At 37.0% G+C, this 26,508-nt stretch overlaps 1 protein-coding gene across 1 annotated transcript in view; it reads left to right on the top strand.

Moving 5' to 3' along the window:
* The first annotated feature begins 239 nt into the window (after positions 1-239).
* Positions 240-26,508, top strand: part of LOC306871930 (MAP kinase-activating death domain protein-like) — a 43,333-nt gene continuing 17,064 nt past the window's right edge. Inside the window, 20 exon segments of the mRNA XM_079420198.1 lie at positions 240-434; positions 1,329-1,606; positions 1,999-2,332; positions 8,599-8,908; positions 10,059-10,190; positions 10,277-10,390; positions 11,032-11,112; positions 14,666-14,838; positions 15,078-15,313; positions 15,759-15,918; positions 16,466-16,569; positions 16,673-16,869; positions 16,956-17,209; positions 17,327-17,466; positions 18,384-18,482; positions 23,031-23,139; positions 25,081-25,267; positions 25,367-25,517; positions 25,860-25,966; positions 25,968-26,064. Of these exon segments, the coding sequence (XP_079276324.1) occupies positions 376-434; positions 1,329-1,606; positions 1,999-2,332; positions 8,599-8,908; positions 10,059-10,190; positions 10,277-10,390; positions 11,032-11,112; positions 14,666-14,838; positions 15,078-15,313; positions 15,759-15,918; positions 16,466-16,569; positions 16,673-16,869; positions 16,956-17,209; positions 17,327-17,466; positions 18,384-18,482; positions 23,031-23,139; positions 25,081-25,267; positions 25,367-25,517; positions 25,860-25,966; positions 25,968-26,064 (3,322 nt within the window). The 5' untranslated portion in view covers positions 240-375.

The raw sequence follows: 26,508 nt of genomic DNA, 5'->3' as shown, positions 1-26,508 counted from the left end.
ATTGAGCTCCCCTGTGACATGCAAAGTGATTGATTGATTAATTGATAGTCAGAAATATTTCAGTGATACTGTCGGGAAATGGGGATTTTGAATGGCATTTCATACAAAAATCACTTGCAGCACCTTCAAGCTTTGCAGTAGTGCAGAAGGCTTCATTTCACTGCAGAGCACTTGCTTTGTGATGGATTACTTCTATAATGTTCGCTGTTACTCTTCAACAGGCCCCATTCCTGCACACCACAAACCACAATGATTGGCCGCTGCCTGCCTCAATCAGCCAACTCCTAGTTCTGCTGCACCTGATTGGACGACTGCCTGCCTGAGAGCTGATGGTTGCTACAGTTGCCATGACTTAGAGACACTCCTGATACAGAGATGGAGAAAAAGAAACCCTGTCCACGCCTCTTGGACTACCTGGTGGTAGTTGGAGCCAGGTAAGGGAGATTGTTGAATGGTATGTAGGCGTGCTTGTGTGTATATGGCTCAGACATAGGTTCTATAGGTGCTTAAGTAAATTGTTGACAGGAGAATTGAATCACAGGTGAAGTGATTGTGTGTTTTGTTTGTATGCGACCTGTGCAGGTGTATTCCAGGCATCCAGCCCCTGGTGTACTCTGTCAGTTAATGTTAAATGGGATTGTATGTTATCATGAGTAGTGTTGACAGCAGATGACAATATAATGAATAAGAAAAGGTGGAACTTGGGAAATATGTTTGTGTAGCAGCCCTTCTCAAACTTCCAGCCTTAATTAAGTCATTCCAGTTCCCTACTCCCATAATCCTGGGAGCTGCAAGGAGTTTGTGAGATTGTTATAGAAATATTAAATTAAACTATTCAATTAGTTAAATACTGAATTATAGACCATTTATAATTAAAATGAGGTCATTTAAAAAGTAAATAATAGTAATATTTCAGAAGTGAGAACACAAAGTTATAAAATTATTTTCATTTCATTGCAAAGCTGAATTTTCTACAGCGATTATTCCAGTCACATGATTCTTTTTATCAATGTTGAAAACTGTTGTGCTGCTTAATATTTTTGTAGGAACTGTTACTTTTTTTTCAGGATTCTGTGATGAATAAAAAGTTTAAAAGAACAGCATTTATTTGAAATAGAAATCTTTTGTAATAATATACTCTTAGTTTTGATTAATTTAATCCATTCTTAATAAAAGCATTAGTTTCTCTTAAAAAATACCAATCACCAAGCATTTGAACAGTAGTGTATACATAGCCATTGTGCAATACTTCACACAAAGAGCTGGGGCTGAGAAAAGCCCGAGATCTGTCTTCCTGTCTCTTACTTCAGTCTTTTTCCCTTAATCAGGCAACCCAGCAGCGACAGCGTGGCACAAACTCCTCAGCTGCTGAGGCGCTATCCACTGGAAGACCACAATGGCTTCCCACTGCCCCCTGACGTCGTCTTTTTCTGCCAGCCTGAGGGCTGCCTGAGCATCCGTCAGCGCCGGGTCAGCCTTCGTGATGACACCTCTTTCGTCTTCACTCTTACCGACAAAGACTCAGGTCTCACTCGCTATGGAATCTGCCTCAACTTTTACCGCTCCTTCCAGAAGGGCCACCACCGCTCTCGATCTGAAGGAAAAGGTAAGAGGTCATTTTAGAACAGTTTTATGAGGCAGAACCATTTTATCAACTGATTAGTGGCCTGGTGTTGACGTTCATAAACCATCTGAAGCATCAAATATGTAGAGTTATGTTTAATAAAGATAAAGAAGATTTTATATATATATATATATATATATATATATATATATATATATATATATTCATAGAGCACTAATAGATTATTTAAAAATTCAAGTTTTATTAATTAAATTGATTAAACATCCATTTTAATTATTAACATTTTATTAAAATGGATTAGTTAAAATGGAATCCATAAAATGTAAATCAGAAAACACCAAATTTGTGAACAAAATTAAACGGATTTCAAAGGGGCCTTACTTAATTTCTCCATAATATTGTTTTTTAAACAGGAGAAAAGGCCCCTCATACAGACTCTGCAGTGGAGGCAACAGAGAAATCTGACCCCTCCACATTGACTCTTCCAGGGGAATCTACACTGCCCCCTGCAGGAGATGGGACTTTTCCACCAGGCGAGCCGGGCAGCAGCGGAAAGTCTCCACGATCCAAACGCACTGGTCGACTGACACCACAGAACCGGAACAGCACGTTAACCTCTCTGTGCATTCTGAGCCACTACCCCTTCTTGTCTACATTCAGGGAGTGTCTATACATCCTCAAGCGCATGGTGGACTGCTGTAGCCAGCAGCTCAACCAGAGACCCGGTGCTGCCAAGTCCACACAGCGGTGAGAACAATCTTTTTTTTTTTTTTTTTTTTTTTGTGAAGTATGCCGATATGTAACGTTACTCTGAGATTCAGCCAGGTAATACTTGTGCACGGAAGTGATGTCTAATGACTGCAAAGTTTTGTAATATCTTACAGTAGATGTGTAATTGTCAAACACTGCGGTGCTGCTAGAAGATGCTATCACAGCTGACAACATTCTGCCTCTCTGTTTACAAATGCTCTTACTATCTCCATTTTTGTTTATTCCTTTGAGTTAATTCTTGTAGTGCAATGAAAAAAAATTATTGACAGAAACCCAACATTCTGCACTCACTGCGTCGAAATCCAAAAGCATTTGTTTGAAATTACTATCAATATTAAATAGGGTCCATAAATGGTTTAAATATTGTTACTGTTATTGTTAATATACACTGACACTGGGTAGTCAATGATAATCAATGTAATACTGATCAACGTATGTTTAATGCAAATGTAAATTATTTGCATTCGCATTTAAATTGAGTTTAATGTGTTTATTTCTCTAGTCATTAGTGAGATTGATGCATGGTCACATTTGCTGCCCATGTGGAGTGCTGTTTGTGCATCTCCTCACCCATCATGTGTATATTTCCAATATCAAGAGAACATCATATGGTGTTTACACTGAAACATAATAAGTCATAAATAAGTCACCAAAGAAAAAAAATATTCTCTGGTCTCACTCATCATACACACTTTTAAACCTGGCATGTCTTGATATACAAGATATACAATGGTGAGAGAACCAATTAATTTTTTTTTCAGTTTCTTCTCTTCCTTGTGTTGATATTACACTGAAACAAACAAATAGCTCTTGACTTGTTCATAATCTTGCAACATGAATATGAGTAGACAATGAGCGAATTCTGATTTTGGGGGTGTATTGCGTCTTTAAATATGTTACGCTGGGAATGCCAGAAGGGTTTGACATTGTTAGATCCTGTAGTGTCGTGGCAGTGATTTAATTGACAAGTAACATGGTGCTGATGATTTTATACAAGGAAGTCACAAGTGGAAGGATGTGTGATGATGCTTGTGACTTAGAGAGAGGGACGAGCGAAAAGGAAGTAGTGTGAAGAAGCAAGTACTTGTGACAGGGTCTGGGATTGTGTGAAGGAGAGAAGGGTTGTGCAAGAGGTCTTGCAGTGTGGTGCTCCACACAGGAGAGGTTTTAACTAGATCGTCTTCACATATCTCAGTGGTAATGGTAACTACATCCTTGAGTGTATATTGGTAAACAATCTGCACGATAACACTCTGCTGCAGATCAATAAGCATTGAGTAGAAGGGGTTTTTTATCTCTGTGATTTCCTCAGCTGAGTCTATTCTTGCGTAACCTAGCAACCACATCCACCATGAGCCACATTCGCATTTGCAGACCTCAATTTGTTTGCAGTTGAATTGCCCTGCCAAGCCCCTTTTATTTGTTCGCAAGTGCGGAGAATAATTTAACCAGAATAGCAGCCTGTGTTGAGTGTTAACACCGTAGACTGTAAAAAAAAGATGGACGACGCGTCTCTGCTTCCTTCCACTATAGAAAAGTGAAGCGAATACATCTCAATATGGCCGCTGCCATCTTGAGTAAATGACGTCATTTGGAGACCGAGCAGTAGTGTCGTGAGGTGGAGCCGCGGAATCAAACTCCCGCAGACCCAATCAACCATAACGACACGCCCCGTTTTTATAGCATCAAATTACTAGCTAAAATCAAACTTACCACAAAAACGAATAAGTGAACCTATATCAGCGTGATAACAACTATATTAAATGACCAAAACCATATTTCGGAAAATTGTATTGGAAGTGTAATTCATTTTTTTTATTTTGACTGAAGTCCCATTCGTTTATATGGAGAGGGCGGGGTTTATGACCTGTACTGCAGCCAGCCACCAGGGGGCGATCAAAGAGCCTGCAGCTTCACTTTTAGGGGCGAGTGAGACACACCCGGTTCAGACCTGAAGTAGTTCATATATTCCATGTAGATGCAATTTTTCCTCTTTTTCTGTTTTTTTTCTATTCAGTTGAATCTTTATCATCTCCATTTGAATAAAAATTGACTTTCTTTCTTCGATGGAGGCTTGAATGACATTTACAGTGATGAGATTCAGGATGTGTTCTTTTAAATGTTGTTCTTTTTATACTTAAAGGAATAGTTCACCCAAAAATGAACATTTTCAGGTCATCCAAGATGTAGATGCATTTGTTTCTTCATTGGAACAGATTTGGAGAAATGTAGCATTACTTTACTTGTTCACTATTGGATCCTCTGCAGTGAATGGGTGCCTTCAGAATGAGAGTCCAAACAGCTAAAAAAACCTCACCATAATCCTCAAGCAGTGCATGAGACTGTAGTCCATTAATTCATGTGTTGCAAAGCAAAAAGCTACATGTTTGTTAACGGTGCATGACCTGTGCAGATTTCTCTCTTGATTTAGACGAGATGACTTTTTTACTGGAGAAAGCTATTTTATGGATTATGGACTATATTTTAGCTAAATTTAAAAACATCTTGATTAGGGATTTAACGATTCACTCAACTCACGATTCGATTCATGATTTAGATTTCTCGATTCGATTCATGATTATTTTTTTATTTTATATTTACAAAATGAGATTTAAGACAAATTTTAAATGAAATGTGTCCTTTTATTATTTCTTGGACAAAAAGCTGCACGTTTCTTTGTAAAATTGAAATATAACACTATACTAATATAGCACTTGCACATTATTTTGATCGCTTCTATTCTCCTCATTTGTAAGTCCCTTTGGATAAAAGTGTCTGCTAAATAACAAAATGGAAATATAATATAAATAACAAAACTAAATTGAAATTTGAAAAACAAGCTCCAAATCAAATACGTAACACAAATAAAAGAAATCTCTTCATATAAACAAAATAAGGCTTTGTCTGTGCTCTTTCCATTTAAAATTAGAGGCAACCACTGCATTTTAATCATGATCCAAACAAAGATGCTTCATACATGCAACATGAGCAGTTTTTAATCTAAATTAGATTGTATAATTTCTAAATTTGAAGCAAAAACAGAATGGTCTGACAGACTTCAGTTTTGTGAAACTACTGTATACATAAATATCTGCATGAAATGAAAGATATTTATGTGATAGAGGGACATCTATCACTATTGCACTCGCTTTCTCGCAAAAGTGTAGTTTATTCTTGCTTAAGTACACCCTAACTTATTGTTTTAATTAGTGTGCCTACCTATTAGCAGCCTCAAACATATGACCTTATGTTACATTACAGTGAAAATTTCAAATAGAATTTACTGTGTGTATATGTGCCTTTGCAGTGAATGTGTCTTTAAAGGCCATTTCTGACTCAGTCATCATGTTCTCACAGTACTGCAGTGACCTTGGCTTTACCCACGTTTGTAGCCTTTCAGTATGCACGACTCAACCTTGTAATGACAAACCATCATGCGTCATACTGCTCTCATCTGGGCTATTCTGTGTGAGAATAACCATATGCCAGTCCACTGGCCTGATGACCAAACCAGAAATCAGTTTTCACTTTGCCAGCACACTCAAACCACTAAAGCAACTTAGTTTCACTTTTGATGTCCACATTTTATGAAATGCAGGACATCCATGGTCATGGAAATCCAGGAAGGTTTTTTTGTTGTTTTTTGTGATTTCCAGGAGTAATGAATATACACAGTAAATACATTCATACTACAAAACATTTCTATTGGAAGTGAATGCTGTACTTTTGAAATTTCTATTAATGAAAAAGAATCCTGAAAAAAAATTCTCACACAACAGCACAATGGTTTTTAATACTGATAATAATAATAAGAAATGTTTCTTGAGTACCAAATCAGCATATTAGACTGATTTGTTATCACAAGAATAAATTACATTTGAAAATAAATTCAAATAGATATAATTTATTTTTAATTGTAACAATATTTGACAATGTTACTGTATCGATTTGATTAAATGTTTTGATCAAGTAAATGCTGCCTTAGTGAAAGCAAAGACTTCTTTCCAAAACAAAAAATCTTACCAACCACAAACTTTTGAACCGTAGTACATGTTTCTGTTGATGCTCAGCTTAGGTAGATTTTGGCTATTTTATTTTTAAGTATATAAGTAATTTGAATGACAGGAAAGTCATGAAAAAGTATGAAACTTAAGATGCAGGAACCCTGAATATAATGATTAAACTATTTTGCACATAATGATATTAAATTAGCATCATCGTTTTTCAGTGCAGAACTGTGGTTGGCTAGAGAGTCGATATGCATTAGCATTTGTGTCCCTAAAGAGGCCTGTGTTCATTTGCAACAATTTAAATACGCAGCAACAACACAATTAATGAAGACGTCTCAGTGGTTTTGACGACACAATTTGACAGCAGAAGGAAAAAGACAGGTAGAGTGTCAGAGAACAAAACATGTTAAGAGATGGAACGAGTGTGTGGAGCTGGTGGAGACGGGCTGTATGACAGATTGAGACCACTGACTGTTCTCAGAGAGCAGCTGTGAGAAGTGGGAGTTCTCAGATGAACCAATTACTGCAGCACCTCTACTCAGCCCACACAACCATAGTCTGGCCTGTCTGGATCTTAGACGCTGTGCTTGTGTATTTGAGCTCCAGTGAATTGATATGAACTGTTTATGGCATTTATGGCAAGAAATCATAAAGATTTATGCTGATATTATCCAAAACCCCTTTTTGCTTTGGGCGCTTCTAATCTTTTGGGGAGCACTGTACTCATTTTTGTAGAACTGGTTTGGACATTGTCAGAAATAATACTTGATACCAGTGATTCTCTGTTGCTTTTGAGTTATACTGAGAGTATTATTGAGAAAATGTGACCCTGGACCACAAAACCAGTCTTAAGTGTCAATTTCTCAAAATTGAGTTTTATACATCATCTGAAAGCTGAATAAATAAGCTTTCCATTGATGTATGGTTTGTTAGGATCGGACAATATTTGGCCGAGATACAACTATTTGAATATCTGGAATCTGAGGGTGCAAAAAAATCCAAATATTGAGAAAATCGCCTTTAAAGTTGTCCAAATGAAGTTCTTAGTAATGCATATTACTAATCAAAAAATGAAGTTTTGATATTTATGGTAAGAAATTTACAAAAAATCCTCATGGAACATGATCTCTACTTAATATCCTAATGATTTTTGGCATAAAATAAAAATCGATAATTTTGGCTATTGCTACAAATATACCCCAGCGACCTAAGACTGGTTTTGTGGTCCAGGGTCACAAATATTTCCTAGACAATTACAGAACTACCACCAGCACCTTGAATGGTTGAAAAGGCAAGATGGATCCATGGATTTGTGTTGTTAATTTCTGACCTTACCAATCTTGTACTGTCCAATTTTCTAGACAAACTAGAGATTGCTGTATGTGAAATTCCCAGAAGATTAGCAGGTTATTGAGATACTCAGCCCATTCTCTTTTTTTAAATTAAAATCATGTTAAAGGTTAAAGTCATGTAGATAACATTCCTTCATAGAGTTGCACAGTGCATCATGATTTTGTTTTTTGATAAAAATTGTGATTGTAATTCAAAATGTGTAAAGAAAAAAAAGTTCCAGGTTTGCTGTGCTTGTTTGTATGAAAACAATGCCACATTTCACTGTAAGACACACAGCTTATATATTTATCAAATTAAAGCATAGTATTTGGATTTGATAGTTTTATTTTGATTAACCGTGCAACCCTATTTTCTTCCAAATTCTAATGTTTGGTTTGCATAATTCAACCAATTGAATATGATTTAATTATGCACTGATTTGCTGCTGCATGAATGGCCGATTAGATATTTGCATTAAGAATGAGAATATATGGTAATGCAAACAGTAAGTGACCACTGTTGTGTATTTTATGGTGTAGTCTAGTGCTTGTAGAGCTTTTGAACTGTGTGCCTGTTCACTGCTGTGCCATTTTACTTAAAGTGATTAGTAGTTTAATCCTGAACAGTAGAAGCCAGCTGCCACTGTTTTTGTGCTATTTCTGTTTTTTGTGTAGATCCTAGAAAAAAATCATTAAATCAAGACAATACCTGAATGAACTGGACAGTTCAAAAACTAGTTAACGAACAATTAAATAAATAAAAAAACTGAGCAGCGGTATGAACAAAGACAGAACAATGGAAAGAGAGCTTGTCATACTTGTTCGTGGTTGTACTTTTGAACCCGAACCCTGATACTAATCGAACGCTTTAAATGTGTATGTGTGGGTTTTTCTCCCTCAGGGACACAATGTGGCGTGTGTTCACAGGCTCTCTCTCCGTCGAGGAAAAGGAAAAGGGCAGTCAGGTGCTTCAGGACCTGAGGGAGATCGAGTCATGGGTGTATCGGCTGCTGCGCTCCCCGGTGCCTGTTGTTGGTCAGCGGCGTGTTGACGTGGAAGTGCTCCCCCATGAACTACAGCCTGCTCTGACCTTTGCCCTTCCAGACCCTTCCCGCTTCAGCATTGTAGACTTCCCTCTCCACCTGCCCCTGGAGCTTCTGGGAGTCGATTCTTGTCTGCAGGTCCTGGCCTGCATTCTGCTGGAACACAAGGTATGGATGGCCAGAGGAACACAACCACAACTCTATCAGATGGCAGAGACCCATAAGGGCTTTTCACACTTGAAATTGTTAACCCTGGGTCATGCTAAACCCTGGATAAATGTAAATCTGGGTTATCTGTAATCACGTTTCACACTACTCATACTATACTTGGGGTTAACTGTTAATCCTGGGTATTCATTAACAAACGTTTCACACTGTACATTCCTAAACCCCTAAAAAAGTGAAACTTTCATACATATTTTACATTCATAACATGTAAAGTAAGGTATTTCAAAAGTTTTTTTTGTTTTCATTTTGATGATTAGAGCTTACAGCTCATGAAAGTCAGCAGCATGACATGCATGCGTCATGGTACTCTCGTGAATGTGCATCAAAGACTGACACGGAAGAGAAGAAATTGTTGAATAAAGTATTCTCTTAGTTTCATAAAATTCAGGTTGAAAGAAAGATGTCACATGGACTATTTTAACAATGTCTATACTACCTTTCTGAGCCTTGAACATGGTAGTTGTGTTCAATTTTCATTTTTGGGTGAACTATCCCTTTAATCACTATTGGTCAATATTGGATGTGCAATTTATTACAATAAGATTACCTTTGCTGTCCTTTAAAGCTCACTTAAAGTTTTAAAAACACTAATCATTTAAAAACGGTTTAATGTAATCTTTTTGCAAATTATTTATATTAGCATTCATTTGTAATTTATTTAGGCAAAATATATCATATAACATTAATAATATTAGTATTTTAATAAAAAAAAAAAAGATTAAATTTAAATATAAAATTTACATTTTGATCATTTATCATATTATGTCCGGTGACATGAAAATGATTATCAGGCAAATATTTAATACTGGTATATGTGTGTGTGTATATATATATATATATATATATATATATATATATATATATATATATATATATATATATATATATATATATATATATATATATATATATATACATACATGCATACATACTGCATACATACTGTGTATATATATATATATATGGTTAATGAGGTTAATGGTTGTCCATAGATCTGTTGTTTCTAATGAAGCTAGTCTTCATCATTTTGCCAGTGCAGGTCACGCTGATAATGACAGGGAGTCTTACTCTCACCCTCTGCTGTCTGTAGGTGGTACTGCAGTCCCGAGATTATAACGCCCTCTCAATGAGTGTCATGGCATTTGTTGCAATGATTTACCCCCTTGAGTACATGTTTCCTGTCATTCCACTTTTGCCCACCTGCATGGCCTCTGCGGAACAGGTAACACAACTCAATCTTTTTTGAACAGTTTGTGTATAAACAATGAAGCTCTCTTTATTTGTCACACGCCTATCTTCTTTTTCTAGCTCTTGCTAGCACCCACTCCATATGTCATTGGTGTGCCTGCCAGTTTCTTCCTGTACAAGTCTGATTTTAAGATGCCTGATGATGTTTGGTTAGTGGATCTGGACTGCAACAAGGTACATATATCTGTAGCTACCTGTAATCCTACTTTGTGGATTCTACCATGTTGTAAAGCCTTTAACAATTAAAGCTGCAGTCCGTAACTTTTTGTTTTGGTTAAAAATTATCCAAAATCAATATTTGAGCAAGTACATAACCAGCCAGTGTTCAAAACTATCGCCTTACTTTAGCCAGATTCACAATGGTTAGCTTATAATAATGTTTTCTAATTTGAGTGGTACGGGTAGGATTTCGCGAGAAATTCGAGCATGCTGCTTGCGTGATTGTCTGTAAACATACCTCAGTTGGTCAGAACAAGCATGGCAGACTTGTTACTTGTTCAGATGACAATATACAGTGAAAATTCTTATTTGGGTCATATATTCCAAGACGTAGGCGAGAATCTGTAATTACTAAGTATAGGATTCACACCAGTGCGGTGACTGACAGCCACACATTCACCTCGAAACATTAGATTCATCCGTGCTGGAGCCGTGCCAACTCATAACCCCACACAATGAAGATAATTCTGCAAGTAACTGCAATTCTAGGTTTTCAAACAGAGATGGCGACAAAGAGGCAAAACTTACGGACTGCAGCTTTAATTATGTATGTACTATAGTGGTCTTATGTCGCTTCTACATCTTTATCAATGTAGGTCATTGTTCCAAGCAACGCAGAATTGCTCCCTCCCCTTCCTGAACCTGAGGCATCTGAGCTTAAGAAACACTTGAAGCAGGTAAGTGAACCAGATGTTCTCTTTTCTCTAAGGAGCCCTACCATTACCTCTGAATTGGAATTGGATACTAACTGGATTCTAGAAGAAAGGCATAGTAATTATACTGTCTTCTAACTGCTGCTGTAAACATGGCCAATTCTATTTGCATTTAAACCAAAGAGAAGGCTGATAATGTAAATATATTTTTTTAACCCTGTCATTTGAAGCCAAATGCAGACATAAAATTAGACATTTTCCAATGTTTCTAGGGTTTATTCTGACGGATTCATATTTATATGATTACTTATGTATTGTAATGACTGTATATTCTCCCCCTTTTTTTGTTCCAGCTCTTGGAGGTAATAAGTTTTGAGTTTCCCTATCTCTAGACTCAATAATGGTTCTAGTTCTCTCGCTTAACCCTTTAAAATCCCAAATAGACCCTTATCTAGAGCTTCTGACCTGATTCTGGCACCTCTGAGCTTAATCAAACCCCATTAATATCAGCTGTTTAAACATTTCACTGTGTTGTCATGAATCATTGTTATATACTGACCAACTCTGTTTTTCCTTGAGGTCCTTGCACACAGAGTCCAAAACTTTTCTATGCGTTTTTCTGGTGGTGTTGGTCTTTTTTTTGCAGAAGCGCATAAAATTGAACCTGTTCTGAACCTCCTCCTTTTTTTTATTTTTTTATGACTGACAAAAGTTTTGGAGGCAGTGTGTAAATGTGATTGACACAACTTGAGATTGTATTTCTTTTTTAACTTGCGAAAATTTCAGACAAGAATTTCGGACTCAGTGTGCAAAGACCTTTATGTCTTTTTAATAGAGATGCATTTAATTTGGTCACAATCTGTTGTTTTTATTTTCGCTGGTCTGCAACAGAATTTCTCAGCCAAATTGATTTACCATTTTGTTTCATCTTACATCAAACATAATTATTATACTGTCATTGTAATAACTCAAGCCAAAATAGTCAATACCCTGAATCATCAGTTGTGTCTCACAGACCATGAGTCATGACCCTTCATTCACCATTATAAATCATCATGAGTCAGGTCCTCATCTTCAGATCATTATTGTTCTAAAAGCTGATTTAGATTGAAGGTCATCTTTTTCAGTGGTCTGTAGATGTACAATATTGCCCTATCATTCATGAACCACACATAGTAGTTCAAGAGCTCCATGAGCCAATATGGAAATCATACTTTTCTTGTGATTGTCATTCAGTTCTGTTTCTCACTCAGTTTAGCTTTAGATTTTAAGAAAATGTTATGCAACATCCTTAACGTCAACATGAAATCAAAATTCACTCTGTTCCTTCCTTAATGCACATTCATAGGAACAAAATGTCATAATATTTCCACAAAATCTCACTCGAATGTCGCTTCGTTTTGGGTAACGTCACCAAAAAGAAGAACCTGTTTTACTTTTTGTTTGTTGAAAATCCTGTTTCACTCTGAAAAGCATCACATTGATGAAGTATAGCTAAAATAGGTTGAGAATGTAATTTTGTATTGACTAACACCTACCAAGTAATGTTTGCAGTCAAGTTTTGAGATTTGCACACATTCTCCAATGACAAGTTTGTGTGAGATCTGCTTCCCTTTCCACCTGATAACCCACTGGTTTTCTTGAGATTGGTGTGCTTTATATCCTGTGTGCACTCATACGGTCCAGTTCATGGTGTGTTGTGTCCTCGCTCAATTTATCTCTCTGTGGTTTCTCCCCATCCTTGAATTGTCTCCACTCATGTTTAGTCACATGATTTCCCAATCTTAATCTCAGTGACAGGCAGTCATGTGACATTTCCTCCATGTTTTCTTGTGTCCTTCAGTGTCTGGTAAGATTGACTTTGATCACCCAAAAGCAGATCTTCACCTCTGATTCCAAGGTTCACAAATCTTTGCATTTTGACTGTGCACGGAAAATCTTTCCCCCTTCATCAACCCCTGTAGCCCTACACTCTCTGCAAACTTAACAAATACTGAAGCCATACAGATACTTCTTTATTCCACACCCTTTGAATAAACAAATTCACAAATGCATACACTACTGACTCTGTTTGCCTCTATAGCCTCTAACTCTTTGCACTCTTCCCTCCCTTCTCTTTGTGCGATGAAGGTCCTACAGAAGCCCCCTGTATCTCATAGCACTATGTTTGGCTTGAGCATGTTTCAATGCAACATTTCACTTACATTATACTCATAACCCAAAGCAAAAAATCATAGTAAGCAGCAGAAGCAGATGATGCGATTGGTTTGGTAGCGTGCCGGCCAAATGGTGTGGCGAGAGCAGGGTCTGATGGAATGCCAGCTAAGAGGCATTGAGTGAGCAATGGCAGAATTCCCAGAGTGCTTTGTTAATGGCTCTATGTGATGACCGCACCCTTCCCGCTAACATGTTGACTATTAAAATGTTTGATGCAACACCGTCGGTTCAGGCAATAGCTTTCTCTCTTATCCCCATGTAACCTTTTCTGAATTTTAAAGGGATAGTTCACTCAAAAATGAAAGTTCTGTAATCAGTTACTCACCTATATGTTGCGCCAAATCCATAAGATGTTTGCTCATCTTCGAAATGGAAATGAACACAAATTATTTTGTTCCCTCCATTGAAAGTCCATTTGTGATCCTGGACCACAAAACCAGTCATAAAGGTCAATTTTTTTTAAATTGAGATTTATACATCATCTGAAAGCTGAATAAATAAGAACATTGATGTATGGTTTGGGCAATATTTGGCCGAGATACAACTATTTGAAAATCTGGAATCTGAGGATGCAAAAAATTTAAATGTTGAGAAAATCGCCTTTAAAGTTGTCCAAATGAAGTCCTTAGCAATGCATATTACTAATCAAAACATAAGTTTTTATATATTTATGGAAGGAAATTTACAAAATATCTTCTTGGAACATTATCTTTACTTAATATCCTAATGATTTTTGGCATAAAAGAAAAATCAATAATTTTGAGCCATACAATATATTGTTTGCTATTGCTACAAATATACCCGTGCTACTTAAGACTGGTTTTGTGGTCCAGTGTCACATTTGACCAAAACATTGACAATAAAGACATTGTAAAAGTAATTCATGTGAATCTTCAGAAGAGACATAATGGCTTTATATGATGAACAGATTTATATTAGATTTATTTATATGATTCATCTATCAACACTGACATAGAGCTCATCAAATATGGTGCTCAAATGTACTTGTTCAATTAGGGTTTGTTCACGTTTGAGCTTCTGCTTACCAGAAATCAAGGTGTGTAAATTATGACAGAATTTACATTTTTGGGTGAACTATCCCTTTAATCTAATCATGCGCAATCTTATTTAAAGAAAAGTAGTGACTATGATTTTATCTTTGCCATTCAGTAGATTTTTAGACAGAAGTTGGTAACCGTAGGCCTCCAATGTGAGACATGATTGCCTGAGGCGATAGTGTTCTTACATCAGTCTCCCCTGTCAGGATTCATTGTTAAATTGATCTCTCCTGTATCCATCTTCCTCCTCCACCTCTCTCTCTTTTTCTCTCTCACTCTGTGTCATCGACTCCTCTATGCAGGCTCTGACTAGCATGAGTCTGAACACGCAGCCTATTCTAAACCTGGAGAAGTTTCAGGATGGACAGGAGTTGTCTTTATTGCCCCCTGGTCGTGACAAAGCCTCCCCTTCCTCCACTGAGTTCAACCCACTCATCTATGGCAATGATGTGGACTCAGTTGATGTTGCCACAAGGTATGAAATATTGTATGCTGTATCAAATGTGACTTGAATTAGTGACATAGAAAATGATTTTGGTTTCATTTGAAGTAACAATTGGAGCTTTAACAAACAAATCATGATTCATTAATAACTTTCATACTAAAATAATTTTCTTTAACGAAAATGTATTTATGAAAAAAGAAACTTCCTAAATTGTTTGGGCATATAAAGTACATAATAGAAATGTTTTATTATTTCGATTTTGCCATTAGGGTGGCGATGGTGAGGTTCTTCAACTCTCCAAATGTGCTGCAAGGGTTCCAGATGCACACTCGCACTCTGCGTCTCTTCCCCCGTCCTGTGGTGGCATTCCAGGCCACATCTTTCCTGGCCTCTAGGCCACGCAGGAATGGATTCACTGAAAAGCTCTCACACACCCAGGCAGTGGAGTACTATGGAGAGTGGGCTCTCAACCCCACCAACCTGGCTTTCCAAAGGATTCATAACAGTGAGAGACATAGATATACCTCATCCTTTGACCTTAAGTTGCTATTTCTTTGACCCCCAGATTTGACTGTCACAGTTTGCTCCCCTAGTGGCAGTTGTGATGACCTCTCAATTAGTTGTCAATTTAAATTCGTGAAGACACTGACAGTAAGAGAATTTACCCTGTTTTTATTGACCATGGTGGAAAAAATGAATAATGGATGAATAGTTGCCCATATAAATGATCGCCAACACTTTTAAAAGGAACCTATCAAGTCCTGCATCTTCAGAGAGTTAGAACTCCACTCCGCTCCATCTTCAGTTGTGACTTCCAGTCTGTCTGCTGTTGTTTGTTGCATTCTTAATGCAATTTTACACTTACCTGCATGCAGTTTCACTATGAATACTGTCCATTGTTTTTCCCATTTTGTGTGTAGTTGGTAATTTATATTGTGTGTGTGTTTCAGATGTGTATGACCCCTCTCTAATAGGCGATAAGCCTAAGTGGTATGCCCACCAGTTACAGCCAGTGTTCTACCGTGTTTATGATGGGAACTCTCATCTGGCGGAGGCGCTGAGTGGACCCCTGCAGGATGAGACCAATGATTCAGACCCAACAGATGACAGGTTGAAAACACCCAATACACACTTATACTTGCAGTACTCATTAACACACATCTTTATACACATTCACAGAAACTCATGCACAAATGCTATTTATTCTTTTTTTACATATACATACACATTCAAAAGTCTGGATTTTTTTCAAGAATTGAGATGAAATAATTTTATTTAGCAAGCATATATTTTCAGTTGTTTAGAAATTAAAGACTATTATAGTGTTACAAAAAGTTTTCTATTTCAAATAAACGATGCTGTTGTGAAATTTCTATGTCAAAGAATCCTGAAATGTTTTTTACAGAAAATATTAATCAGCACAACTGTTTTCAACATTTATAATAATAAGAAATAAGCACCAAATCAGAATATTGGAATGATTTCTGAAGGATTATGTGACATTGAACACACTTGACTATTTTTGATCAAATAAATGCAGGCTTGGTCAGCATAAGACACTTCTTTCGAAAATATTACAAATTTTTTTACACCCATGCATTTTTGTTTAAACTGTTTTTGTCTATTAAACTCTATTATTTGTTGCTGTTTATTTCAGTGGCAGTGACAGTGAAGCATACGATGACTCAAGTTCTTCCTACTCGTCTCTTGGAGACTTTGTGAATGAGATGATCAAAGGGGACATACAAGGGGACACACCAAGTTAGCTTCTCCATTTTTAATAACTTTCCTGAAAATAGATTCTTCTTCTTACCTCTTCTTACCAATTATGGCTTCATAATTGTTGTGTTTACACTCTTTCTAGATGTTAACACCCTGACCCATGCTGCGCTGGGAGATGCGAATGAGGTAGAGATCCATGACTTCCAAGAGTATAAGGGTGACAACAGTGACCCAGATCCAGAAGGCCCCCCGGAAGCAGCAGACAACCAGCCACTGCGCTCCAGCTCCAGCACGACGGCCAGCTCCAGCCCCAGTACAGTCATACAGGGAGTCAACCATGTCAGTGCTCAAACTACATGTTATCTGAATCTAGAGGTAAGCATCATGTGCTGTGATCTCTAAAGTGTGTGTGTTTGTTTGTGTAGGAACAGAAGGAACCCATTGAAGTGGAGGCGACAGCAGGCATAACCCTCCCTAACTCTGTCCCAGGATTGGGTGCTCCACCTTTTACAAGACCCACTCCTGATCCGGTCCCTGTTGACCCAACCAATAAAAAGAGAGAGTATGATAATCCCTATTTTGAGCCACAGTATGGCTTCCCTTCAGAGGAGGATACTGAAGCAGATGAGCAGGAGGAGAGTTACACACCACGATTCAACCAGAATCTCAATGGCAACAAGTATGTACTTGGAGATAATCCTACACAACCACTCAGAATCTATATATCTGCTGCACAGACCAGCTCTCAACATCCTCTCCTTGAATTGTGTGTGTGTGTGTGTGTGTGTGTGTTTAGACCGTCTCGTCCATTGAGACCCAGCAGCCTGAAGCTTCCGGGTGAATCTGATGGGGAGGGAGACTCCAGAAATAGCTCTCCGAACTCCACCATCTCCAACAATAGCAGCGATGGCTTCGGGGGACTCATGTCCTTCGCCAGTGAGTGGCCAGCTTAACATAACCTCTATTCATTCCTTAGTAGCTCATGCTCACATTGCAAATTTGGACATAAAAATACTGAAATCGCAAATGAATATTTGAAGATGTTTGCTTGATTTTTTTTTTTTTGACACGTTTTCTGTCTAGACTTCTGTCTCTTTTAAATAAATTTTTAAATCATTTTAAACTTTTTTTTAAATTTCTGGTTTTATTGTTGTGATTATTTATTTATTTATTTTTTATGATTATTTTACTTCCTTTTATTTAAAGCATTTTGAATTACCATTGTGTATGAAATGTGCTATATAAATAAACTTGCCTTGCCTAGACAAAAGCTAGAAATAACGAAGAATTGAGAAATACTAGAAGGTTATATGGCATTCTTTCAACTTTAATATTTGTTAATACGCTACTGTTTAAAAGTTTTGGATCAGTAAATTTTTTTAAATGATTTGATAAAAAAAACAGTAAACAAAAGAAATGTTTCTTGAGCACCAAATCAGCATAATAGACTGATTTCTGAAGGATCATGTGACAATGAAGACTTGAGTAATTGCTGCTGAAAATTCTGCTCTGTCATAATAGCAATAAATTCAATTTTAGTAGATTCTTTTATATTGTAATATTATATTGTATGTATGAATTATTTCTTAATAATTTTTACATCATAATAATATTTCACAATTACATACTATGTGTGTGTATGTATATATATATATATATATATATAATATTTTTGATTAAAGGAATGCAGATTTGGTGAGCACCTTATTTCCAAAAAAAAAAGCTTTGAGTGGTAGTGTAAATTAATATTCAGAATATTAATAAATTAATAATCAGAATATCTTCAGTGCTATTTTAGTTTTGCTAAGGGTATGTTTCCTGCTGTACATCTCACCTTAATCGTGTGTGCGCAGGTAACCTGTATAAAAACCACGGCACCAGTTTCAGTCTGTCCAGTCTGGCTCTGCCTAATAAAGCTCGAGAGAAGAACACGCCATTCCCCAGCCTCAAAGGTACATACATCCCCTCGGATCTCTTCATGCAACCTTCCTGCTCATCCACCCATTCCGTCCTGTCTCATTTTTCCAGTCTAGTCCAGTTATCTTCTATTCTTCTTCTTCCTCTCCTTTTCTCCAAATCCTTTCCTTATCTTTCCTTTCCCTGCTGCTTTCTTTTTTTACCTCTGGCAATACGAAGGCAGTGTGACTAATGGTTGAATCACTCCAATTAGATTGAACTTGTTATATAACTTCCACTGAATTCAACTAATTTAAGGGTCAAATAAGTAGATGTTAATTATACTACAGTAATTCTGTAGTTTAAGGAAGAGTCACACCACATCTGTTTAGAACAGACATTAGGTTTAGAAAGACTCCAACCTCAGCTGTTTAAAAAGAATATTTCTTAGTTGACTAGTTTTCATTGTTCTACTTTTTCTCTTCTTCCTTTATGATTTGTTGTATTTCTTTTAAAGAATATTTTAATTTTGATTTAACAGAGGATACAGATCAAGGTTTGTGGGAATGTTGCCTGATTTCTTTGCCCCACATGTCTTTTATCCAGTGTTGCTGCCCTGAAAGTGACGAATATCTTGCCTCCTTTTTGCACTGTGAAGAAACTGATTTAGTGGAAAATGGTGGCATAGACATATAGTCACTTTCTAAGCTAGCAACCACAGTTCTTATAGCTGTTGTTGTTATTGTTGACTTTATTTTCTGTTTGTTTATGATTTTGGATGATTGTATTGCTCAGACGATGCTGATGACAGTCCTGAGAGTCCTGGTATGTTTCATATCTGTAGCCTGCCCTAATGATAAAACCAGTTGCTGTTTATAGTAATATAGACCCTTTGAGTCCTGAGAGAATGAGAAACTCTGCCCACTTTTCTCTCGTTGAACCTGACTGACAGACTAGCATTGGTTCCTAACTCCTGTCCTTGATGCTTCCTTTTACACCCCTGAATCTCAACTATAGCGCCAAACAGCACCTGTCATGAACTGATAATCTGTGCTATTTCAGAGTTGGAAAGTAAAATCTTGTGGGACAGCAGTTCGGAACCTCTAAGATAGAGGATATATCTGTACTCACATATATCCACTATGGCTTTCCTCCTCCTTGTTCCTACTGTGTGATTGTTAGTAATGAACATAATAATGGTGGCGCCTTAATAGATAACTGCCAGTTGTGGTTGCATTTCAAAACCTTTTTCTCTCTGTACAGAAAGGATGTTTCTGTAGGAATGGAATGATGTGATTTTTGACTGCTCTTCGTGTTGTGTGCGGTGTTTTTGAAGTGATTTTTCCTTTATTTGTGGGTCATCTCAGTTGGAGACTGAGTTGAGGTCTGTTCCATTTCAATTCCACCTGAACTCTTTGGGTGAATTGAAGATAACAAAACCACGCTGGGGGAAGTGCAGCCACTCAGTTCATTTCAAGCTCTGACAGCTTCAGAACTGAAATGTGTTTTCCACTAAACTTGCTAGATGGGTTTCCACTTTGAAGTCTGGTGGTTGTGTAGGTGTTGTAGGGGGGATGGGGCTTGGTTCTGTTCATTGATTGTTAGTTGGATTTTAAGAATAATGCAACTTGCAGTCGATTTTGTTATGTTTAACTGGACTAAATGATTAGAGAAGTCTTGCTTGGTCACCTAAGAGAAGGTTTTTTCACCGAAAAATTTAGTTAAGACATTTGATTAAAACTATTTAAAAATGTAGAAATTAAAACATCCACAAATGAATTGTTCAAGTTAAGATGTATAACATACATTTACAAAATAGAGTGAAATTTTTATTTTCATGGCAACTTTAAAAATAAAACAAATATTTCAATTAATTTATAAATTATTTTTAAAAGCATAATTTACTTATTTAGAGCTGAAACATTTTTTAAATAATATTTCTGTTTATTATATGCCATGGTGTCTGTTTAGTTGTTGTTCTTTTTAAGAATGGAGTTTTGTAGAATGGCTTCATTCTATGATTAATCGCATGTAATCACAATTAATCAAGACTTCCCAAATCACAAGCTATTCTGACCAAGTGGAAGTCTGAAATGCTTATATATTTCTGATTTCAGTCTTTCTCTCTATTTTTCTCTCTCTTTTTCATATTCCATGCTCTCTGCTGGTTTTCTCTGTTGTATATGTACATGTGGTTGTGGGTTGATGTTTGGACTGGTTCTGTCTGGGCCGGTGTTGTTCTCTGTCCCCTCTTTGACCCCCTGCACTAATTCTGGCTTCTGTGTCCAGTATTTGGGCTAAATTCTCTTATGGAGATTGTAACAGAGATCGGCCCGGGGAGCGGAGAAGGTGGGTTCCGCCCTTTGCTGCGTGAGCTGCATGCTTCTCCAAAGCCAGTCAGCTACATCTCCCAGCATCCTGTTCCACCATTGCTTCCTCATTCCTAATGTCAGATGTCAGTCACTGTGATTGTAAACGTTTGACTCTTTTGTTTCACATGTCATGTGTTTTGTTGATGGACTGGGATATGTTAAATTGAAAGTTTGGGAAAAGTGCAGGTTAGAGAGATTGATGATCTTTGACGAGAAATTGGGGCAGTCGTGGCCTAATGGATAGAGAGTCTGACTTGCAGGTCAGAGTCTCAGGTCCAGCAGGAATTGTCGATACCACGACTGAGGTGAGACCCTTGAGCAAGGCACCGAACCCCCAACACGCACAAACGGGCGCCGCAGCATTGGCTGCCCACTTCTCCGGGTGTGTGTTTACGGTGTTCACTGCTGTGTGTGTGCACTTGGATGGGTGCAGAGCACAAATTCCGAGTATGGGTCACATACTTGGCCACACGTCACTTCACTTCTAAATGTCCAGAATGTGCATTTCTATGCAGAAAGTGGCTACTTACTAATTTGAAAATAAATGTGTTAATTTTGCGGGAAAAAAAGCGACAATTAGTCGTTATCGCAAAATAAACAGACTCATGGTTATTGAAGATTGTTCTGAGGCACACTTGGGTCCTGATCATCCCGTCTGTGTTTTTCCTATTGACCTTCTGACTGTACATTATAGTTTAAGGATAGTAAGATTTTTTTATTGGTTACAAAGTCTCTATTTATTTGAAAAAAATAAATACACTATATTTAAATATAGTAAATTATGGTAATGTTAAAATTTGAATTAACTGTTTTAATATATTTTAAAATGTAGTTTATTATCAATTCTCAGCAGCCGTTACTCCAGTTTTCAGGGCATGAGTCTTCAGAAATTATTCTAAAATGCTGACTTGGTGCTCAAGAAACATTTCTTCTTATTATTATCACTGTTGAAAACCGTTGCACTGGTAAATATTTGTTTATTTTTTATATTTTTTGGAAACCGAGGTGCATTTTTAATTAATTCTTTGATGAATAGAAAGTTTGGTAAAAAAGAAAATAGAAATCTTTTGTAACATTATAAATGTCTTTACTTTGATCAATTTATTCCATCCTTGCTGAATAACATTATTGATTTCCTTAAAAAAAAAAATCCAAATTTTTGAACTTTTTTACCCTATGCAGCTAATTACAGAAGAGTCACATAACTGATGGGGCTCTGAACAGCAGCTGTCTGCTGGATTTTATAGCTGGAGAGTGCATTGTTATTTAAATGTCTTAATCTTCCTAGCAGCCTTGAATTCATAATTCATGTATTTGCTCTTTATTCTTGTGAGATGATTCAAAATAACCTCTTTGGCAAGTTTGTAATGACATATAGTTATTCAGGCATGTAAGTCTTGTCTGAAAATATTCCCTGGCCAAATTTAACGTGCAGCCTAACCACACAGAGTGACGTGTGTGAAGATGTCCATCTGTTAAAGCCCTTGTATCCATGCACTGGTTGTGCTTCACGCATGTAGATGTTCAGATGAATTCACAGAGGCTGTATAGACACACACACACTGTGTTAGTGTATGTGCTGTTACACTCACAGCTAAGTGCGTGTAGTATGATCATCTGAACCGAGAGGGCATTTTTCATGTTGTTTCTTGTTGCCATGCAGTCTGTTTCTCGCTCATCCATTCTTCCATTCATCTTTCTCACTCTGTTCTTTGCCTGTGTGTGTGTGTGTTTGCTCCAACCAGCGTCATTGCTCCTGTAGCTCTCCTTTTTGCTCCAGTCCTTCAGTTGCACCTCTAACTGTCAGCGTTAGCATCATGTAATACCCCCTAACTGCAGTGTCCAAAAAACTGAGGTGCAAAGGAATATTTGCAGGTTGCTTGAGTGCGTGTGTGTGAGTCTGTTAAAAGCTGTATGTGTGTTGCCCTTTACTTCTTTTGATTCTATACTATTACCAGACACAGAGTTAAAACATCTGTGTAGAGGCCTTAGACTGCACTGTGTTTTAATGCTGTCGTCTTTGTGTTTCAGCTGTGGTGTTTATTAGATGTGGATTTTTTACTAAAGAATTTTAAAGAAATGTATGCTTTATTTGTGACTGTGTTTGTGTATGTAGAGGTGGGTTGGTTGGTGGATGGGTGGGTGTTGACACATGGAAGCAGGTTTCATGTGACACACATACGTACATATAAGGTCTATATCCAGTCTTACGAAGTGAATGGTCTGTTGTAGGTGCTCGAGCCCCCAGAGCGCTGGTAGATCAGAAATCCTCTGTTATTAAGCACAGTCCCACCGTCAAGAGAGAGTCTCCGTCTCCTCAGGGCAGAGCCAACAACACCAGGTACTGCAATGACCCTCATATTTATTCATTTAGGTGCCTTTATCTCAAGGATCTTACAAATTAGAAAAATACAAGCAGATGTGATTACTCCAAGCATGAAAACACTACAAGTAGTGCTATCCTGCACAAGAGTACAATAGTGTATGTATATATGTGCATGTTTATGTGGTTTATGAGGACACAAATTTGTATAATGACATGGGTATGACAGAGGTATTACAATATGAAGGTGGTTTATGAGGACACTGCCTATGTCCCCGTAATTCAAAAGGTTTTAAAAACAGACTAAATGGTGTTTTTTGAAAATCTAAAAGTGCAGAAAGTCTCCTGTGAGGGCTAAGTTTAGGTGTAGGGTTGGTGTAGGGCAATAGCACACACAGTTTGTTCAGTATAAAAACCATTACGCCTATGGAGAGTCCCCATAAACCACAAAAACCAACATGTGTGTGTATATATGTGTATATATGTGTATATATACAAGTATATTTATATGTGTATATATAAGTGTATATGTGTATATATATGTATATATGTATATGTATATATATATGTATGTATGTATATATATATATCAGGGGCGTTTTCTCGGTAGGGGGTAGGTAGTGGAGGTAGTGTCACCACAATCGATATTACAAACATAAATCGCAAATATTACTAAATATGGCATTAAAAGTGTAAAAGTCACTCGTTTGAAATGGTCTGAATACGTGATGACTGTGTCAGTTTTGAGTGAGCATTCAGTGTGAAGAAATGTAAGATATATCTTCGTGTCTGTGGCAGTGTTTACATTGCTTTTATGACGACGATGACCCGAAAATAATATTAAAAAGAACAGCTGAACATCAGTTCACAAATAAAAAATATTGGTAACATTTTACAATAAGGTGTCATTTACTAACATGAACAAACAATGAACATTTATTACAGTATTTAGCCTATTAATCTTTGTTTACATTAGTTAATACAAATACATTGTTAGTTCACAGTGCATAAACTAATGTTAACAAACACAACTTTTGATTTTAATAATGCATTAGTAAATGTTGAAATTCATATTAACTAAGATTAATAAATGCTGTTGAAGTAGACTATTGTTTATTCTTAGTTCATGTTAACTAAAGTAGTTAACTAATGAAACCTTATTGTTTCCAGAATATTGTTCAAATTGTTACTGCCTTTAGTTATTTTGTAATAAATATAAAAATGCATAAAAACACTATGAAGTGTATAATTAGTATTAAAATTATTAAATAAAATAAAAAATAATATTAATAAAATACAAAATAGAATTATAATTTTTCTCTTTTATGTAATATTTATTTACTCAGGAAAATGTGACAAAATTAAGTGTAACACGGACACACGCGCATACATATAGCTATATAAAACTGCCTCCTCCTTAAAACACCAACGCATGCCACTGATATATATATATTTCTAAATATCATGTGTGTCTGTGTGTGTGTGTATGTATATATATATATATATATATATATATATATATGTATATATGTGTGTGTGTATATATGTATATATATGTGTATATATATATATGTACACACACATACACACATATATATTATATCAAAATATGGATCCCATGTCTGCAAAACTAACATTTTAAATGAAATATTGATAGCTAATCGATATCGAATCGAAACGAAACCATAAAAATAAGAATCGAATCGAATCGCAGAATTGGTCACAATACCCAGCCCTAATATATATATATACACTTTAGTAATATTATTTATCCTTGCTAAATAAAAAGAAATCTTACTGACTTTCCTGACTAGTGTTAAAAATTGTTGGGATTTTTTTACTTTTGATTTTTATTTATTTTTTATCCCTCTTCTTTTCACTTCTGTTGTGCTCTATTGAGTGCCTATGAAGTGAATATGTAGCTCTTCCTCGGTTAAACCTGGTCTTCTTTCTGTGCAGTGAGAACCAGCAGTTTCTCAAGGAGGTGGTCCAGAGCGTGCATGATGGGCAGGGTGTGGGCTGGCTCAACATGAAGAAAGTACGCCGCCTGCTAGAGAACGAACAGCTCCGAGTCTTTGTGCTCAGCAAACTCAACCGCGCGGTCCAATCAGAGGAGGATGCTCAGCAGGAAGTTATAAGAGATGTGGTGAGTTAGAAGTGATGAGAAACAACTGAACAGAAGCAAGACTCTAATATTTGATTTATGTTTTATTCATTATATGGTTTTGCGTGCCTGTGTATATAGGAGATAAACAGGAAGGTGTACAAAGGCATGTTGGACCTATTGAAGTGCACAGTGTCGAGTTTGGAGCACTCTTACACTAATGCTGGCCTGGGAGGCATGGCCAGTGTCTTCAATCTGCTAGAGATAGCACGCACCCACTACCAAACCAAAGGTAACCTTCATTCAAATGTCTCTATTAAATCTTTTGTGAATATTTAGCATCAAACATGGTTTCTGCATTCAGAGCAATAGATATGTGTATATATACCAACTCAAAGAGGTTTTGCTTTCGAGAGAGTCTTGTTCCTCTTCACAGCCGTGTCTATCTTGGTGACAGTCACTTTTACATATCCTTGGGTTTCAGCCTTTCTTTCTGTACCTTTTTAGAGAAAAATCACCTGTAGTCTGCCTTCAAATTTAACTTCTATCCCTTGTGTCTCCACGTGTCTTTGTTATTTCCTCTTCTTCCTTTTTCCTGTGCTCTGTTTCCTTGGTGCCCACTTGTGGCTCACAGACCTAGAGAAGCGGAAACGGAGCCCCACTGAGGGGATTAGCAGCCCGGGCAGTAAGGAGAGCCCATCGGCCCGAATGGAGAGCGCCAGGGCAGCTGGTGTGCTCCTGGTACCCCCGTATCCAATTGCCACCACCCTCCTCTGGAAAACCTTCACAGCACTTTGATACCCGGAGTCTGAACGAGGAGAATTTTATTGCCTCCATTGGTGTGTAAACCGCAGTCCCCATTGCATGCCCCCCCTTCTCGCTGCTTGTTACGTTCCCTGAGCTATCTGGGGGCAATGTGTCCCTTCGGGTTGCATCCTCTATTTCATTAACTGTCTACACCGACTTTGTGCCAGAAGTTAAGAACTAAGTTGGCTGAAGAGTTCCTTTACCCGAAATTGAAAATTCTGCCATAATTTGCTCATCCTTATGTTGTTTCAAACTTGTATGACTTTCTTACCTCTGTGGAACACACAAAAAAGATGTTTTGAAAGTCTAAAACATCACTAGACCCTTAATTTTTTTTCTTTTCTTTTTTTAATCTGCTTTTGTGTTCCAGAGAAGAAATAAAGTCATACAGGTTTGGAGTGGCATGAGGCTGAGAAAATGACAGAAATGTCTTTTTTGGGTGAACTGTTGGTTTAAACATTGTAGTATGAGTGATC

Source organism: Barbus barbus, assembly GCF_936440315.1.
Source record: "Barbus barbus genome assembly, chromosome: 1".
Taxonomy (NCBI): domain Eukaryota; kingdom Metazoa; phylum Chordata; class Actinopteri; order Cypriniformes; family Cyprinidae; genus Barbus; species Barbus barbus.
This window is presented reverse-complemented; position numbering and strand designations above follow the sequence as displayed.